This window comes from Cygnus olor, chromosome 6, assembly GCF_009769625.2.
Source record: "Cygnus olor isolate bCygOlo1 chromosome 6, bCygOlo1.pri.v2, whole genome shotgun sequence".
Classification (NCBI taxonomy): Eukaryota; Metazoa; Chordata; class Aves; order Anseriformes; family Anatidae; genus Cygnus; species Cygnus olor.
Window position 1 is genome coordinate 28,107,558 of NC_049174.1, and position 19,442 is coordinate 28,126,999.

The 19,442-nt window shown below is 37.1% G+C and overlaps 1 protein-coding gene across 3 annotated transcripts in view; it reads left to right on the forward strand.

Annotated features, from left to right (window-relative positions):
- The window catches only part of CNTNAP5 (contactin associated protein family member 5), a 285,261-nt gene extending 270,087 nt beyond the window's left edge, over positions 1–15,174 (forward strand). For all 3 annotated transcript variants that reach the window (XM_040561102.1, XM_040561103.1, XM_040561101.1), the window contains 3 exons: positions 6,061–6,279; positions 11,130–11,201; positions 12,114–15,174. In XM_040561102.1, the coding sequence (XP_040417036.1) occupies positions 6,061–6,279; positions 11,130–11,201; positions 12,114–12,310 (488 nt within the window). In that variant the 3' untranslated portion in view covers positions 12,311–15,174. The remainder of the gene's footprint in view (positions 1–6,060; positions 6,280–11,129; positions 11,202–12,113) is intronic.
- The last annotated feature ends 4,268 nt before the right edge of the window (positions 15,175–19,442 follow it).

A 19,442-nucleotide genomic window follows, 5' to 3' on the forward strand; every position in this document is an offset into this window, starting at 1 on the left:
TTCACCATATTTAAATCTTTTGACATTACAATACCTGGAAAAACAATCAGTGATGCTGAGAAATGAATCTAATTGCAGGGTAATGAATCTAATTCTTTGCATATTTGCTTCTGAGCAAGTTAATACACTACTAGTGTAGTGATTACAAGAGTAAAGGAAATAGAAAGGAGATTTGAAAGGAATTTAGGAGTATTCTGAAGAAAAAGGTTGCAAAGATTTCCTTAGCACCTATTCATGTTGACCTGTCTAATTTATTTGTGTCCTCAAAATAATGAATTAGCAGAACTTCCCACACTAGTGATGTAAAGAACTGTGTAGCCTAGCACATGATCATGATACCTTTTATCTCTAAAAGCTTGAACTGAAACGCACTTAAGTTGTAGGAGTCTTTACACTGAATCATTCACCTTATCTGAAAAGTAATTTTATTAAAATCATTGTGTAGGAGCAGTACAATTTTTATTATTTGTATAATACATTTTCTTACTAAAAGTTCACAAGAAGAAAATGGAATCCATACACAGAAGAGATCACAGTACAATTAATCCAGGAGTGGTGTCATAGTACAGGAGATGATAATGGGATAATTAAATCACAGTGGGTAAGTTGGCATCAAGCCTGAGATGCAAAATTTAACCCTGAAGAAGCATCTCCTTTTGGAGGGTTTTGATGGAAAGAACATAAGTTGTAGGTTTTTTTTTTCTTTTTTTTTTTTTTTTTTTACCCCTGTGTGGAAAGTCGTTCCCTTTTTTAAGCTCTCAAGCTCACAAATTTCTTGAGAAATTTAAAGTCACTATCTGACTATATCGTACTCTACCATTTCTACAATACAGCAAGAGTTATAGTCTGGATTTGTCTTGTCACTGCAAAGCTCTCTCCTTTACTGAAGATTCTTCCCACCCTAAATGCCTATTTCTTAGTAGGAACTTATCCTGGAAAAAGATGGCTTGGGTGTGTTTTAAGTCTAAAATTGTTTTTCCCCGTAGTAGCCTAGTAAAGTATTTGGGAAAATGAGAATAGCTACTTAGGAGAGACATTTGGGACCAAGATAGCACTAGTTAAAATAAAAAAGCTTGGCTATCATAAGCGCCTGAAGCAATCCAAGGTCTGAGCCAACAATGCCATCATGTTTCTATTAAAAAGAGATGAAATACATTCAGACTTTTTCTCCAGCAGTATCATTTACTTTAAAATCCTAGCACCACACTTAAATCTCTTTTTTTTTTTCCCAATGATAATATTGCCTAAATGTGTCCAAGATTATTTACTTCTGTCTGGAAATTTTATTTTTAGTTTGAATTTTTGCTGCTTGAATTGATTTTAACTGTCTGCTCATGAGAAAATCATGTGTTCTTTTGCACAATCTCTATTTTCTTGCATATTTTCTCCTTTTTATGGATAATGTTTTGAGCCCATGCAAAATCACATAGGGCTGACTGTGTTATGACAGTTTAAGATTCAAATGTCAAAAATTTTGATGTAATAAATTTCACATTGCCATTCAAAGCAGCACTTCATTTTCAATGACAACCTGTCATTTAGAAAACATACTAAATGCATGTCCGAAATTATCTCTGCTAAGCCTAATGAAACAAAAATTCTCAAATCTTTCACTTGGCATGAAATGTTCAGTTGCCAGTAAGTAAAGCCTGGAGTGTTCTGCTCATTCCTGGGAAAACTTGAAAGAAAAAGTCCCTTTGCTTTGCTCTTGCTGTTGTTTTCTGTTTCAGAAGTGTTTTGGAGGTATGCTGAATGCTTGGAGCCCTGTCTCCTGTTTAATCTCATCCTTTTCCTAAGGAAGAGCCAAAGTGGCTGAACTCAATATTTCTGACTAGAAAAAGTTTGTGTTGTTCACACCACCACCTTTGTGGCAGACTCATACCAAGAAATGAAATTTCTCCATGGATGCCTTTTTGCAGTCTAAACCAAGATATGCTTTCTTCCCTTTCTAAATTAATAATTAGTATCAGCAATGTTTACTGAGGTTGTTGAAGGACAGGGTAGTGTATATTTCTAGGTAACTACATGGTACCTGGTTGTTGACTGAACTTATATGAGACAGGAGCAATATGGAGATTACAAGAGTCTTTTATTTCTGGCTCACAGAAACAAATCTAGTGACAAGGTCCAAGTAGTAATCTTGCCAATGATGTTCAGCACCTTGGTAAACTGAGGTGAAGTATATAGTATAACTTCCACAAAAAGCATCCCTCTGTTTCTCAGACTGGAAAAAAAGGACTACTAGTGCTTCAGTATATAGAGTAAATTATCCTTTGCACCTCCACCTAAGTGAAAAGTATCTAAGTAGTATGTTTAGATTAATGAGCTAGTTAGGGTGCAGATATTTAAAACATTTTATATCCTCACTGATGTTAAGAAGTTTCTAATAAGGAAATCTGTGATGGGCCTTTCTGGATGTTAGTGAGCACACAAGTAAACATTCATCTCTGATTTAATTTTGAATGATATGAAATTAATGTTTAGAAAGAAAGAACAGGATAAGTATACCAGGTAATGCTTATGGTCCTATTTTCTACAGTGTTATTTTCAGAAAGGTCTTCTGAGCCACTCTCTCTGCACACAGATAACACTTTTGGTTTCTCTTTGATTCCAGTTTGCTGTCATGTTAGCTATCCTTTATTTTGTCTTAATTTGCTGATTCATTGCTGAGCAACCTCATGCATGGTCCTAGAAATTTGCAGGAGAATTCTGTTATTCTATTTATGATGAAAATTAATTCCCCATTACTGAGATATTAAGATTTAAGATTGCTTTATTTAACATTTTAAAACAAGTGTGTTACAAATGGCAGAGGTGCACAAAAACCAGCTGTACAACACAATGTCTGTTTTGGAGAACAGAAATGAATCAGCAGAGAAATTATGTGGATATAATAAGTAGAGTGTTGCAAATACAACTGCATGTTTTACCTAATTCTCTTTGTCAAGGAAAGCTACTGCAAACACATTAAACTAGAAAACAGGAGAGTAAAACTGATGCAAATTTTATTGATCTGTGACATTGCAGACAGCTTCCAGTGAGCAGCTAGAGGACCCCACAAAAAGTTAGACCAACTTATGCACAACTCAACAGAGAGAACTTTTTTTTTTCCTAAAAAAAAAAAAATCCTAAAAAATAAATTTATTAAAAAATAAATTTTTCCTAAAAATAAATTTATGGAAAAATAAACCTAAATTCCAGGTAATGAACAGTTAAATTACTCAAAAGCCAAAAAAAAAAAAATAAATGCCTTCTCACAGTGAGCACCCCCCCCATACAGAGATAATTCAAAGTAACTCAGTCTCTACTCAGTCTCCTGTACCACAAACAGAAACACTATGCTAAAATGTCATAAGATCAAATCGAACTATCAGCAGCAATTCAGCATAGTTTTCCAAGCCAGTCTAATGCATGGAAAGATTTACAGCACTATGAGGTCACAGGAAGGCCACTGACATTTCACACGACCTTAGTTCAACACAGACCTTGGAGCTTCATGGAGCTATTTCTTTTACTGAGCACTGCGTCATGTAGTGAAAATATCTTTTGGAAAAACATCTTATTGTGATTTTAAATCACAATTTCTTCTTCAAGACTTCAAGTGACAGAATGGCCTTCAACCTTTAATAAGCCTTTCCCACAGGTAATCATATTATAAACACAGCTTTACATTATCCACACAGAAATTCATAGGGCATCACAAGTCATTCACATCCAAGATGTGCAGGCTTCTTGTTGAGTTCAGTGAAAGTCCAACTTTCTGAAAGACTTAATCATGCACTGAAAGCCTTATAATAAAGAAGCCTGTATCTGTGCAGGTGTAGTTTTTATCAGAGGACTCTGGGGTTGTTTTCAGTTTGTTTTTTGATTTTTATTTTTTTTTAGTTATTACTTTTTTATTTTTTCAAATTTCAAAGCTTTTCAACAAATCTAGTTCTTATTCATGCAAAGCTGACTTTGTCAAAAGACTACGGGAATTTGCCCTTAATTTGACTTTTAAAGAAAGCCTTCAACAGCACTCTATCTTAGACTTTTCAAGCTACCATACCATGAAAAAAGAATTCATTATTTCTTAGGTTTTACCTTTTGCACATTGGGGCAGAACAGAACAATTTAGATTTCTTGATGCCTAAAAGATAACAACAAAACCACCTTTTGTGTCAGAGCTAAGAAAACAGGAAAGGCTGAGAGTACAAATGTTTACAAATGTTTACAAAGGTTTATGTAAATTCAACAAAGAAGACAAATACTGTAAATCAGCCTTTTTAGTTTTATATAAATCTTCTTGCAGAAACTTGGGAATGATTCTTTGTCTGTTTTATAATACCTCTGCCAAAATCTCATTAAAAACCTGAATGCAATGCTTCCTACATACTTTGAGAAGAGCAAATGCGAACCTCTGTAAGGCTGCAATTTTTCCATTGGCAAAGTCTCACTGTTTTCCTTCCTGTGTCTCCTTCTGGCAGTTGCCCACAGCCCAGAAGTTTTCCCCATGACAGCTCTGGCAGTGATAGGTCAGCAGACTGAGGGGTCTCCTATAAGACCCCTGGGAAAGAATGGCCAAACTCTTCCAAATTGTATTTCTGTGAAAACCTTCAAACATAATTAGTAAATCTTTCTTGGCTTATTCCCTCTGACTGTGTGACATTATGGACTCAGATCCTTAGTGCCAAAATTAACCTGTGATTTGTGCTCGTTTTGAGAAGTCTTGGTATTTTATTATACATAAAAGATGTATATGTCTTTCTGGTAGAAAAGTCAGTTACAAAGATGTAAGAGAAGTTCTACTTTTTTCCTAAATTCTTTTGGCTGAGAGCTTGTAAATCATTGTATTTGAATGATGGTAGGAAAATTGGAACCTATTTTAAATTTTACCATCTTACTCTTTGAAGCTATGAAAATAAACTTGAAAAGCTGAGAATCCTTATTTTCTAATGTCATTGGAACTATTTCCAAAGTTTTGAATGCTAGATTTTTTTCATTAGCAAGTAAATTTGAAGACTTTGAATAACTATTGATACTATTTTTATGTGCATTTGTGGTTTTTGTCTTGTTTGGTTTGATTGACCTTGATACCAAAGCGCATCATGCTACAGACCCCTGAGCAGTATGAATTTCAATTTCTGGAAAGTAAATAAATGAGAGCTTGGAGGAAAGGGAAGATGGCTTCACCGTCCTTCATTGACTTTTCAAAACAACCTTTGACATTAAAACATTTAGAACTAAATAAAAAAAGCACATGCCTTTGAATTTGCTTTCTCTTTGTGAAATGAACACAGGCAGACACATACATTAATTGCACCATCTCATCTTCTGGCTGGAAAAGAGCATGGGGATACTGGTTTTGACTTAAATGAGTTATAGTTTTGAATTTTATGAGTAGAATAGGGCTGGCAGAGTGACAGCCTAGCTCATAATTAGGAGGATTCCTAGGAACTCTATTATAAAAATAAGAAGTGTTAATGCTAGCAACATGATTACGTGGATTGGAAAAGTTAAAAAATAGATGCCTGAAGAAGAGTGGAAGCCTTTACTAGGAACCTATCAATACTGGACCACATGAAGCATTACATAATAGACAATTATGGATCCTTTGTGAAAAGAGTGGAGGAAGTAGAATGCCTCAAAGACACATCTGTGAACATGGTGTTATTGACAGATGCAAAAAAGTTGAAGAGGATCACCCCCAAGATCCTGTGATAGTCAGTGTTGTTATTTTTACTGTTTATAATTATTGTTGTGCTGATTAGCACCTATAATGTGTTAGGTATTGTCAAGACAATAGGAAAAATGGATAAGGAAAGGAACACAATGCAGTCTTTTTTTTTTGTCCAAGCCAACTTGATAGTAAGTAAGTAAGTAGCATTGTAGAGAAAACACTGGGGATGGTAACGTTGTGGGTCATGTCAGGGAGGACTTGTGGGCTGCTTAAAGAGAACCTGAACAATTGAAATTGAACGAAGAGAAGTAAAACAGTAGGTAAGACAATAAAAGGATTAATTTTTTAATGTGTCTTCCTAAAACAGACAATCCCGAGACTGTTTTTCTGTTGTGCTGCAGATAGTTTGTCACTGGACCCTGAAGTCTCAAAGGCAAATGCCTATGGATTCACTGGCTGCCTGTCCTCTGTTCGGTATAACCACATTGCTCCCCTGAAAGCTGCCTTACGCCATCCCAGCGTTGCTCCTGTGACTGTCAAGGGCTCCTTGACTGAATCCAGCTGTGCATCCCTGATGGAAGCTGATGTGAACACAGCAACCACGATATATTCCTCATCAGGTATGACCTGCCAAGAGGGGAATGGGAAAATTAAAGAATACCGGGGTGTGAGGTTTCCTTCATTTTTGCTGTAATGCAATTGCGAGAGTGTTATAAACTTTGGAACTGTGAAGTTGCCTTTTCTCTCAGAATTAGGAGTGTTAAGGATGGGCCTTAGGATTAGCCAATGCCACTTTAAAAGGCATTGTACTAAAACATACCTATAACAAAAAATTCTCACCACCATAGTGGAAAGAGCATCTGAAGTATTGAGTGTCTGATTTGACATTCCCGTCCACTCTAGATAGCTCCAGTGCTGCAGATCTCAAAGGAAAACATAAGTGTTACACAGATTTCATATCCCAGTTTTGATCAGCAGTAAGAATCATAAGACAAACTAGTCAAACCTGTTCCCACCCTAGCAGAAAGGAGCAAAACCTCTTTGTACAAACCCCTTGACACATACGCATCACTTCCATTGAATGCTTGTAATTTATTCTCTCAGGCTGAAGGGAAGGAGCAGTACTTGAGCAGTACCAGTAAGATGATTCCAACAGTTCGTTTATGTCTTTCAATCCTGAAACTGCCCTCTGGGAATCTTAAGAATTTTGCATATGTGAATTTGTATGCAGAGAAGGAGTCTCAGAGCAGCTGGGAGCATTGTCACCACTAAGCAGGGGCAATCAAGTTGCTGCTTTAGTCACCACTGCATGTAGCAGAATTCCTAATGACCAGAAAGGGGTATAAATTAAGAGCTGTTTTTTGCCCCTTGACCTCTGAAGACACTTTCTCTTCTAATAACTAATAAAACTCTGTTATATGTCATAATATGATTCCTTGCATCAAATCTCCATTTCCTGCAGCTTCTGCCTAAGATAGTAAATGGGGAAAAAAAAATGTTGCTATTAGCATTCTGCATAGGGAAAAAAGCTGCTGATTACTCTGTGGAGAGCGGCTGGCAGTGTGTGTGTGCGCTTCTCTCCCCCCTGCCCCCAACTTTATTTTCTCCACCCAGAGTTGTCTAAGGTATCTTCTCTGAAGCACACAAAAAATGTAAATACCGTATGTGTGATAATATTGAGAATATTAACTCCTTGCCCTGTGATCAGTCCTCCTGATGATCTAGTATTTCTGGAGTTTAGAAATTGGTAAAACCTGAGACTCAGAACTGCAGGACAGAACACAGAGCAGAATTTAGCATCTTTGCACTTATATATTTAAATCTTATAATCAGCTGCACTTTAATGTCAAGTTTAAGTACTGTCACATCAGAAATGTAGAATTATTATAAAAGCCCAAACATATCTTACCCTCTCTGTGCTTTAAAATACGTTTTCTTCTCAATGTGATAAATTAAATGACAGTACTGCCTCACCATTCACATTGGTCTTGATTAAAGCCTGAATAAGATCTTTAGAACAAGTTAGTTCTGAAGACTTTATGTGCTATAGTAAGAGCACTGGGTGGTAGATTCTTGTAAAAAAAAAAAAAAAAAAAAAAAAATCTGTAGCAAATTATACTTTGTACAGATGTACTTGAGAATTACATTTATGCATGGAAAGGATACATTTTAATAAAAAGAAGATAGTTAAGGATTAACTTTCAACCACTTATATCTCAATTCATCACTTCCTGATTTCTCGTTATTGTATGTCTGAGAAGAAAAATAGAACTCAAAGTTGACTCTACATGTCTGTGTCAGTTTTCTAGTGTACAGATGCAACAAAAATGATCTTTAGGAAATCTCGATGTAAGTGTGTGGAAAAAAAAAACTTTCTGTACTTAAAAGCTGAAAACAATTGAAGCTCTTTCCTTCAAACAAGAATATTTGTTGTCTTCAAGGAAGTCCCATAGCTAACAGATAATGAATAAAATGTAGTCACTTGTGGCTCAGTTATCCATGCACGCGCTTTTTGATTATGAAACACAAAACGAAACCTGACATTGTGATTTTGATATTTAACAAAGATGTGCAAATCACCTTATTCCTTCCTGAGATACATGTAGAGATATTGGCATTCTGAGCTCTACACTGATGGCATAAAGATGTTGGACTCTTACTGTACTATTTGTTTTAGTGTATTAAAATACTGTAAATGCCACAGCAGACGCAGCTGTGAGAATGGTGGAATTCTGAACTGTTTGTCAGCCCAGGTCTTCATACAGTTAAAGTAAAAATACCAAAGATAGAAATATTTTTGCTTCTGAAAGGCAACCTAGATGGTACAAGTCCCTGTCTCATTGTGCTTGTTCTGCTGAACCTGATATTTCCTCATGAAGAGGAACAGTAGATGAGTCATAGGCAGCCTTGGCTGTAGTAGCTATGGGATTAAAGTAAGGAGAAAAAAAAAAAAAAAAAAGAAAAAAGTAGTTATGACTTCAATCCCAAAATTCAGGAGAGGGACCTGTTTGGAAGAATCTCATGAGATACTGGGCTGCTGAGAAGAGGGGTCCAGGACAGCTGTTTGATTTAAAAGGATCACCTTCTCCAAGATCAAGAATGGTTCATCCTGATGGGCAGGAAAATTTAGCAATGATAGTAGGTCCAGAGAGGTTGTGGAGTCTCTGTCCTTGGGTATTTTCAAAACCCAAATGGATACAGCCGTGGGAAACTGTTGTAATAGATCCAGTTCTGAGCAGGGGTTTGAACTAGATGAATTCCAGAGGGGTCTTCCAACTTCATCAATACTGTGACTCTTATGACTCACATTAATGTCATCAGTTATATCTAAAAGGAGGAGGCTGTCCCGAAAAATTCTCTTATGAGACAAAGTGTTGCTTTTCCTCAGCTTCACAGTTTATTGTGTTCCCACTGGGAATGGTTCAGCTGTTACATGCCATCTGCTCCCCTGTAAAAAACACTTATCTCCTTGTATCTTGATTTTATTTCTCAGTCAAAACATAATTCTTAAGACCTATGCCTGTTGGCCCCCATTCTGAAAATGATTTGCAACATTTGCTTTGGTTTCTTCTCAGTGCTTAAATTCTGGTAACAGTCACCAAAAAGCAATGGAGCTTTGATAACATGTAGAATCAGAACTTACGTACCTTTTTGACATGAATTACATATTTTTAAGGTAGATATTTAATTTCACTTTTCCATACACAGTTAATAGTCTTTCATGGCGCTACTTGACTAATACCACGCACCAAATACCAGTTAGAGATATTTCTTCAGTTACAGTAGGACTGATAATTCAAGAGGTGTGTATTTTTATTGTCATTAATTTCACTGGAGACATCTGAGGACTTGGACAGAAAATATACTTTATCTGCACTTATGTGTAAAAGAACAATTTTTATCCCTGTTCCAGTCCCACGAATATAGCAAATAAGATGAAGCATTACCATGACTATTTGTTGCTTGGCAACATCACTATAAGCACCCAATATCCAAACAAGGGACACATTGTAAATAGGTCTCAATTTGAGTGTCCAAATCTGTCAAAATTAGCAATTACATTCATGGTGATTATGGGTGTACTACAGTTGTACTGGAGATATTCAGTTGACCCCCAAAGTCCTTTTTGTGCCTGTAGCTCAGACAATGAACTGCAGATAGAGTGAACCCTGACTGTTTAGAATGAATTTGATGAGAAATCCTTCCACCTCTAAATCTCACAGTAGCCTCTTTGAAACTGATGCCTTCTGCATGTCTTTGGGGCTCATATGAATGTTGGAGGAGAATAAGGGAAAAAGTACCCTCATTATGATCTTAAACAACCCAAAGCCACCATCTTTACAAACTCAGCACCTCCTGATACGCAAATATAAAATAGTTGTGTGTTTATTTAAAAAATATCTTATTGGATGATGGAGTACCTAAATGTGACTTTGTCAGGTACTAAGGCAATGTTCAGTTGCAATAAACCTTGCGATACTCTGAGTTTCTCGATCAGTCTTACATTTGTATTGGAAAGATCAGTTTGGCAAAGCAATAGAATACATGGCAGAGACAGTCATCCCTAACTCCAGAGTACATGCACTGAATGGTAGCCTGGAGGTGTGCAAAGGAGAGAAACACAAATTGGCTCTTTAATGGAGAGGGTGAGATGAAAGAAAAAAAGAAAAAGGAAAAAAAAAAAAAAAGAGGTGAAAGAAAATGTACAAAAGTACAAAAAGGACAAAAGTAGGTACAGTGCCGTAACTCCACTGACTTCAGCGAGGGCTTGACCTCTCAGTTTTGAATCTGAATTTGAAACTCCCAGCATGTAGACATTTTGGCCCACTGTTTTTGACAGCAGTCATTTATAGCAAGGTTAGAAGAGAGCTTCAACATCTAGGAGTTTTTAATATAGGAATTCATTTATTACCCCTGTCTGTTTTGAATTCCATTTGACCACTGCATTTCTGCAATGAAGAGGAAAACATCCCTTCCAAGATATTGTTCCAAGCAGAGACTGCTTCTCTTTATGGGATTGAATTTGACTCGTATATCTTCACCTACAAATGTAGGTCAGGTCTGTACCTGTCTAGTTTTCCTTTTGCTTCTTTCTGATATTGTTTGTTAGGTACTAAGAAAAACAAAAAAAAAACAACAAAAAAAAGGCTAGTTCAAATGTCTCTCTGTGATTCCTCTACGGATAAACTGAGAAAACACTTTCAGATGTTAGAGTAGTTATGAGTCTTTCTGTTTCCTTTTAAATATATCCTTAACAGACTTTGCTCTTGGACACATAGAAGAAAATTGTCCTGCGAGCTCACTTTATTTTTCAGAGAGCTTTCTGGTTTGATTCTTCAGTCCCCCAAATCACATCTTTTGAAAACACATTACAATTCATGAGGGTAAAAGGACACTTCTGTCTAAGCCACAGTGAAAATTAATGTAGTTGATACAGAAAATAAGTCCTGTTTTGTTTAACCAACTGCAGATCCTTTTGGGAAGACAGATGAAAGGGAGCCTCTCACCAATGCGGTCAGAAGTGATTCTGCTGTGATTGGAGGTAACTTCATTTTTAAAAATTAAAATTGAAATATAATTCTGTCATGGCAAGCATCTAGGTAACTTTAAATTTGGGCCCCATAAAATCCAATTCAGCTGTTTTTTGTGATCTGATGCAGGTCTAGTATTTCCTCAATTTATTAGCACACATCTATATCAAGTTACCTAGATAGGTACCTGTGTTATGAACTAAGGCCATAGTGTTGGGCTTGGTATTGGTATACATGGTATAGGGTACCAACCAGGGTAACTGGTAATTGCCTTACACACCACTCTGATGAGAGCCTCAACAGGGTATTCACACATTCTCTACTTCTTGAGCTCCCAATTTGCAAGTTGATGTTGTGGAACTTGCTAGGTCATGTGGAAGCATTTATATACTGGGGAAAGTTGTCTTTATAGCTTCATGTAGGATTTTCATTTTCCTTTAACAACCTGGAAGGCAATTTATCTCTGTTTATTTTATAGGACACCCAGTAGGGAGCTGTCTTTGATAATATCTAGAAACTATAAACCTAAGTGTACAAGGCTCATGCAAGGTTTCAGAGATAACACAGAAGAAAATACAACAGAGCAGGAATTTGTTTGAGCATACAGATTTTTTTCTTTTTTTTTTTTTTTTTTTATAAACAAACACACTGAACCAACTTTACTACCAGTGAAGGCAGAATTTGACTCAAATTGAAAGGTCAATTACATCAATGCTTGCTGCTTTAAGTCTCACCTAAAGTGACAAAACAGCAATAAAGACTATCGGAGAGGGCGTGATAGAGACAGATGACTGTACAGACTGAGGAGAGCTGCTATATCACATCCACTAGCTGATTTGCAATGGTGATGTATTTTTGACATAATTGAGTCTTTTGGTTTTATATTTTACCCTTTATATCCTTCCTTTTTTACCCCTCTTCAGGTGTAATAGCGGTTGTGATATTCATCATCTTTTGCATCATCGCCATCATGAGCAGATTCCTCTATCAGCACAAACAGGCACATCGAAGTAGCCAGACAAAGGAGAAGGAACACCCAGAAAATCTTGAGAGCTCTTTTAAAGCTGACATTGACTTGCAGAACACAGTGAGCGAGTGCAAACGGGAATATTTCATTTGATGGACAATGCAATTTCTTCTTATTCTTAGTCCCCTAACCAACCTCCTTTCCTTTCTTTCCTTTCCTTCCTTTTCTCTCTCTTTTTTCTTTTCTTTTTAACATTCATTTTTTGTTAACTTTTTTTTTTTCATTTGGGAAAGACCACCCTGCACAGGAAACACTGACAACAATCACAGTGCCTCATTCTCTGCAAAAGAACCCGGCAGTCATAGTTTACTTCTGCAGCTCAAGAGACGTGTTATCCCACAATACACAGAATAAGATCCACATGCGCACCTGGTTTCTTCTTTGAGTTCCTGGATGTTTCAAAGGCCCTACTTTTACTTCTATTTTTTCTCTGAAACCATTTAATTAATCACTTTTACACTAGAGCTGGACTGTGTAAAGTAGAGGTAAAGTAGCTGAGTACGTAGCTCTGCAGATACTGGGACAGGATAGAGGGAAAGAATGAGACCAAAACACCAGACTTATTTTACAGGTTCATTTACAACAATCACAAAGAACCAGCCAAATTCTCAAATGATATGAATTGATATATATAGCTATTGATTTCAGTGGTGTTACATTAATTTATACCAGTTGAGAAGCTGGTGTGAGGTAATGAAAAATAAGACTCTCTTTCTCGTTAGGCTCCTTCCCCCAGCCTCCTGTCCTTTTACTGTAACTTTTAGGCTTACCAATACTTTTCCAACAATATATATATCAACAATAAATGTCATTCCCATATGCCTCTTTCATCTCCATCTCATAAGGTTGGCTTTATAGACCCAACATACTCTAGCATAACTCTAGATGAAGCATGGAAATTAGTAGCTTGAGTCTCCAAGGGTTTTAGGAAGCTGCTAGGACTTAGGTGCACTATATTTGTCTGAAATGTTAGAAATGCAGCATATGTTCATGCCATATGGAGGATTATCATGCGCTGAGGTTAAACACTGTTGCCGCTTTGGCAAAGAAAAAAATATATAAGAAAAAAAAGTTCAATCTTAAACATGAGATCCACCTTCTGCCAGTTATAAAAAAATAAATAATAAAAATCCAAATTCTCAGAAAAACACACAACCAAAACTGCATGAAAGATTGAGTGGTATTTCTTGTTTGTAGAAATTGGAATATCTTCTCCAAGGCTAAGTAGAGAGAGATCTAATGTCATGTCAAAAAAAGTTAATATTTAGCGAACCCTGTGTACAAGGAAGAACATCATGGAATGCTGTGAAAAAAAAAAAAAAAAATCCCAAATACTGCACTTAAGAGAAATGGTGGTGAAGATTAATTCAAGTCTTCTGTCCTTTCCTGATTGAAAACAATACTGAAGACTCAAATCCTGCCCATTTTACTTGTGCTGCATGGATTTCAATACAAGCCTGAAAAATTTTCTTTTCAGTCACAGTAACTGTAAGGCTAAGAAATTGAGAGGTCCCACCTAAGTGGGGTTTTTAATACCCTGCTTGTGTCTGTGTAACATACTCCCTTCACGTGACTGTTTTTTCCTACTTATTGCAGTATTCTTTGGATGATAATACATTCAGGAGAATTATTGTGCACCTGAAGCTCTTTTTTTCTTGTCCCCTACATCATTCTAGAGTCATCCCAGGTTGTCCATATACTGATCCTTTTCACATAGATTAAAATCAAAGAATCATTGCATTGCTGTAATGACCAGCAAATTATTGATGAAATTACATGTGCAACTTTTTTTTCTTCCCCTCCAGGCAATACACTGATCACAGAGTTATGTAGCAGGTTATTTTTAGCGGATGGAGGGGTCATATAAAAAGGAATTAGTAAATGACAGGTTGAAAGTGGTATTTATGTGTTGCTTCTTTTTGAAGACTTATGAGAAGTAGACTACAGTGAAGAGGAAGTAATCTTGGGTTGGTATTGTTCTTACATGAAGAGGAATATATGAGACCTGCCCCATAACCAGAAGTCTAACGAAGCAATTTCACAAAGCCAGCTATGTTGAAATTAGTATTGATGCCATTCTTCCTCGACCATGATTGACAGCAACCTTTTTGTCTCATTCTGGATGTTTTTATAATATATGATTATTTGAGTGTGTTTCTGTATGGTCTGATGTCTAATGATGGACTCATTGGCTGTGTTCCCTTTATGTTGCTTTATTTTCCACTGTGAAATCCTGGCAAAGCACTTCTTTCTTCTTCTTCCTTCCTTTGTTTTCCCAGATAAAGCTGCTTTGTTTTTCATTGAGAGAAGGGAGGAATAAGCAAGCCCGTGAGCCCCTGTGCCCATGTTTGAGTCATCTTATTTGAAATGACCTCTGCATAAAAAATCTCTGAAGACCTAATGCACCTAGCTGGCTTTATTAAGAATGGAATAGGAAGAAGGGGAAAGCCAACAGGTGTATTTTTCTCTGGCCAAACTAATAGACACAAATCATTCATCTGCTTTGCTGCATGCTAGCTTATAGGAATAACAGTACTACGAAGTGCAGATATAAAGTGCAAAGCAGCTCAAACAATGCAGTAGCTGGAGAAGGGAGACTAAGCAATGAAGCATAGTCCTCTCATTTGTCAAGTGACTAAATCACTTTCAGCCATCTCAGAACCTGATTCTGCAAAATGGTGAACTTTCTTATGGAGGATCAAGTTCACATCACCAAATGTAGATTCCCATCACCAAATGCAGCCTTGCTGCAATCATTTCAGATACAGCATGGTGGCTCAGTCCTGGACCAGGCGGCATGTCATGTGCAATCACAGACCTGGCAAAACAATGTAAGCAGTTTCTTTATTTTTCCTTACCTTCATTAATTATAGTCCAGGATGGAAAAAAAAAAAATCAGAACTTAAATTTAGATGTGTTGGTATGTTTCTGTAAAAAAAAAAAAAAAAAAAAAAAAAAAAAAAAAAAAAAAAAAAAAAAAAAAAAAAAGAACTGCACATACATAAATGCATGCATAGGTATAAAGAAACACATGCATCTATGCCTATGGATGCAATGAATGTGAATATCTATATGATACAGGGCTGAACAAAAGAACACATTTGTAGGGGCTCACCATTTAAAATACTGTCTTCTAAATCAGGACATTAATATTTTTCTAATTAAGAAGTATCTCAAACCTACTATATAAAGTAAACCCTAATACTAGCTCTTGAGACATGTAGGCTGCCACCTCAGTGAAGTGTTGGCTTTCGAAGGAATTTAGTCTCCTGAGGATGTGTATCAATGCTAGAGTGACTAAACAGGATGAGCACTTGTTTGAAATTAATTTCACTTGGAGTTCTGCATCTGTTTTGCTCTGAGATGTTTTAAATACCATTTTTTTTCTTGTCACGGTATGGCTCTTAAAGTATGTCTACAATGAAAAACAAAGGCAAACAAAGGACAGGCTTTTAACCCTCATTGGCTAAACCAGGATTCTCATTTGGGTGAAAGTAGCTGTGAAAAAAAAACAACTTAGAGCTGTGCTAAGATCATCTTCAATCACAAGTTTTCCCTGATGTTTCAGTTAAAACTGATGGCCAAAATTCAAACATGACGTGCATTTTCTCTGCTTTATTTTAATCTGATCTAGCCAGACTGAACCAATCCTATTTAGTAGTCCCTAAGTTTTTACAGTGTAGGCCAAACCTGTATTTTAATGAGGTGTTTGTCTATATTAGCATTTAGCTGATCACATTTCACATATTGGGTGAGGAACAATCAATACATCGTATGGTTTCACTAGGGTGAGGGGATATGAATCTTCTCATAATGAAGTCCACTATTGATTTTGCTAAGCATAAGATTGAGTCCTAGACCACAAAGCACTTGAAGATTTTTTTTTTTGAGTCCTTTCATTTTGTTTTGTTTTTCATTTGGTTTTACAAGCTACCTGTTTCACACTTGTCATTCAGTCCTTTCCTTTGGCCTGTGAGGACAGGGCAAACTTCTCAGACGTCCTTTAAGATGAAATGAATCACTCTCAAGAGGTGCATCTTTCTCCCTGTTGATTATAGAGCTCCAGGCAATAAGCTAGCTGCTTATAGCATTGTTTGTCTACATAGAGGAATCTCACACTGTGCTTGCAACTCCAGTAGACACATCTGCACAGGGCTTACAAGATACATTACTTTCAGAGGTGCCAGTTGGAATTGAGGAAGGAACATCCTAGCAACTAGAATTACACTAGTCATCTCTGCTTAAGAAATGCATGTCTACTTACAGCTGAAAACCACATCAAAGCACCCTTTTGAGTCAATGACCATCCAGTCAGTAACCTGTGGATTTTAGAGAGAATAGATTTCCGATGTATTCAAAATACAGGATCCATTCATTGACCTAGTGTGGGAGCTTTGACAAAAAGCATACATGTAGACAGATCTACACAGATTTTGTAATCTAAAGCTAACCTAGACCCCCTAGTTGCCTTTCTACCCATGGGTCTGGTGCCATTTGAGATACACTGGATTTCCTTTGCAGCTCCAGTAAGGAGGCAAGTCTCCTGCCTGTCATGTCTTGTATCTGCTAGACCCATGCAGATATTTACTGATACCTGTTGATTTTTCAAATTACATTAAGTGCCTATCCAGAAGCCCTAACTTCTAAATGAGGTGAATCCTTGAAAAATCACATCTTCAGAACAAAATCAACCTTCCTTTCCATCTGTGTAAGCCAACTTTTTGAAGTTCATCCTTTACCCTGGGTTAGCAGAGTCTAAGAGGAGGCAGGATTTGACTCCTTTGTACTCCACCGTCTCATGACATTGTTGTTTCTTGTTTTCACCTACACTAAGCCTACACTGAAGAAGATGAGTTTCAAGTATTGTTTTGCACTGCCAGATTCTCACAGACACAAAGGGTCATTATATTACTATTATTATTTATTTTTCCAAAAGCAACACTTTGTAAAAGAGTTGAGCAGAAGCTGAGACCTTGTCAGGCTCTCTGAGACAAGTGCTTTTTCAAAGCTTTCATGCAGTTTTGCAGTGCTTACTTATCAAACAAGCCAAGCAATACAGTTACATCCCTGCCAAAATATGGCTTTATCCAGTCTTTTGAGGTTGGTGGGAGGCCTCTTGGTTGACTACAGTTAGAGTTGCACCATGTCCTTTGGGGTTTTCTTGACAAGTTACTGTTGCAGCCACACAGCTTCAAAGCATATTTTGTTTCTTTTGGATCTGAACTTTGCTGTGCTCCCTTTTGCAATGAAAAGTTCTCCACATCCACTTTTGATGTGGGTTGCCCCCTTCTCTGTGCTCCTTCTGTGTATGAAACTTCTAAACACACTCTTCTTTTAGGACTGAAAGTTTTTTTGTTGTTGTTTTGTTTTGTTTTGTTTTGTTTTCCTTTGATTGTTTACTTTGAGCCATGCCTATAGGATTTTGGATTTTTTGGATATTTCTGTGTATTGGTCCTTATTTTTGTGATCTTTTGCACTAAGTTACTCTGACAAAAACAAGAACTGGAAAAAAAGCACACTTTCTGGTGAACTATTGTAATTTGTAAGCTCATTGTTTGTTGTTTGTAATGTACTGAGTCTACAAGCCGAGCTAAGGAAGGATTAAGGCAACAATTTGTATTGACACTCACTCCATATCTAGTTGACTTCTGATTTCTTGTCTGTTTCTCTCTTTTTTTTTTCTTTAACGTATGGGGCTATCAAATTGGTGGTAGAAGATAGAAGAACTTGCGTTATTATGCTAAGGTTATGATTTTTCTCCTGGCAGTCGCAGAAACCAGAAATATGAAGAAATGACATGAATGTCAAAATGTCATCTGGGTGTTCAGCTGTGAGACTGCTCTCCACCATGGAGATGTAGTCATCTTGGGATGGTGACCTGTAAGGGGGAATGGGGACATTACCTTGCCAAATTACACAGCGAGGCAGTGCATGAGAGGAATGCTCTCAGAAAGGTAAAGCTGTTGGAACCCATGCATGGTAATCCTCGAGTGGATATGAGGGTTTCAGATCCTTTTCCACAATATATTTGTGCCATAAAATGGGTTACCAATTATCTGGCCAAAACATAACCTGAATTGTCCTGATGATCTGCAAAGTATCAGAGATGTGCTTCAATCATGGGAGAGAATTTCAAACCACCTCTAAATCGTATTAATCTGAATCTCCCCAGTTAAATCACTGGTGCTCTCCCAGTTACTTCAGAGAAGAATTTGGGATTATTTCCCTCAAACAATCATTTAATGGGTACAACAGGTGATCCAAAGAATGGTCTTTGCTTAGAGGCTCTCCTCTTCCCTGTCCCTCTCTCACTTTGGATGCTTGTGGCAGCTTTCTTGTAAAATTACTGATTGCTTTTTACATCCCAACACCATTTGCTTCTTGATATGCCAGTCATTCCTCTTTTTGTGGATTTCGGTCCCACAACCCTAATGAAAGTCCGTCTGATACAATTTCTGCATGGGAAATTATTTATTATTTTGCATGCCACAGCCCATTAGAATTTCTTCTTGCATCATTTAGGCAAACCATTTTCTGACATGATTTGTCATTGCTGCCAATGCTGAGCACACCTATTAAGAAGGAAAGCTGATCACTTCTGAGTTAAAGCTTAGACACAGTTGGCTGCAGCCCCTCACAACACAGAGGAGTATTTGGCTACCTGAGCCCACTCCATGAACTTTCAGACAGAGGTTAGAAGAGCAAGGAGGTGTATATATATATATATAAGTATATATTTCAGATATCTAGCCATATAAACCTCTGTGAGTTTCGCAAATGAAATATTTGACATAGGCCATTATATGTAAATGATAGGAAGAAGCTAAACATCATTACACATGACCTGCTTTGAAACCCACTTTGTGAAAGAAACAGAGCCAGCTTCAAACCTGGTGGTAATCCTGTTGAGGTCAGTCTAGATACTTCACAGACAAATTTAGCCTTAGATTGCCCAAGGCAAGGGCAGTGATGATCTCTTGCAAACTGAGCCTGACATATGTGAATTCAAGTCAGGACCTTATATTCATCATCCCCTACTGCTGTCAACAAGAGTTGCATTCACTGCAATTATGTGCGTCTTCTCGTAGAACTGTGGATAAAACTCAGGATAAGGCAATGAACTTCAGCTCCACTTAAGCCCATGTCATGGCTTAAGTCACCTTCAGAAGTTTCTGGAAATGTGAGCAGGGGGAAGGATGGGCTGTTATCAACCAACTTGGGAGCC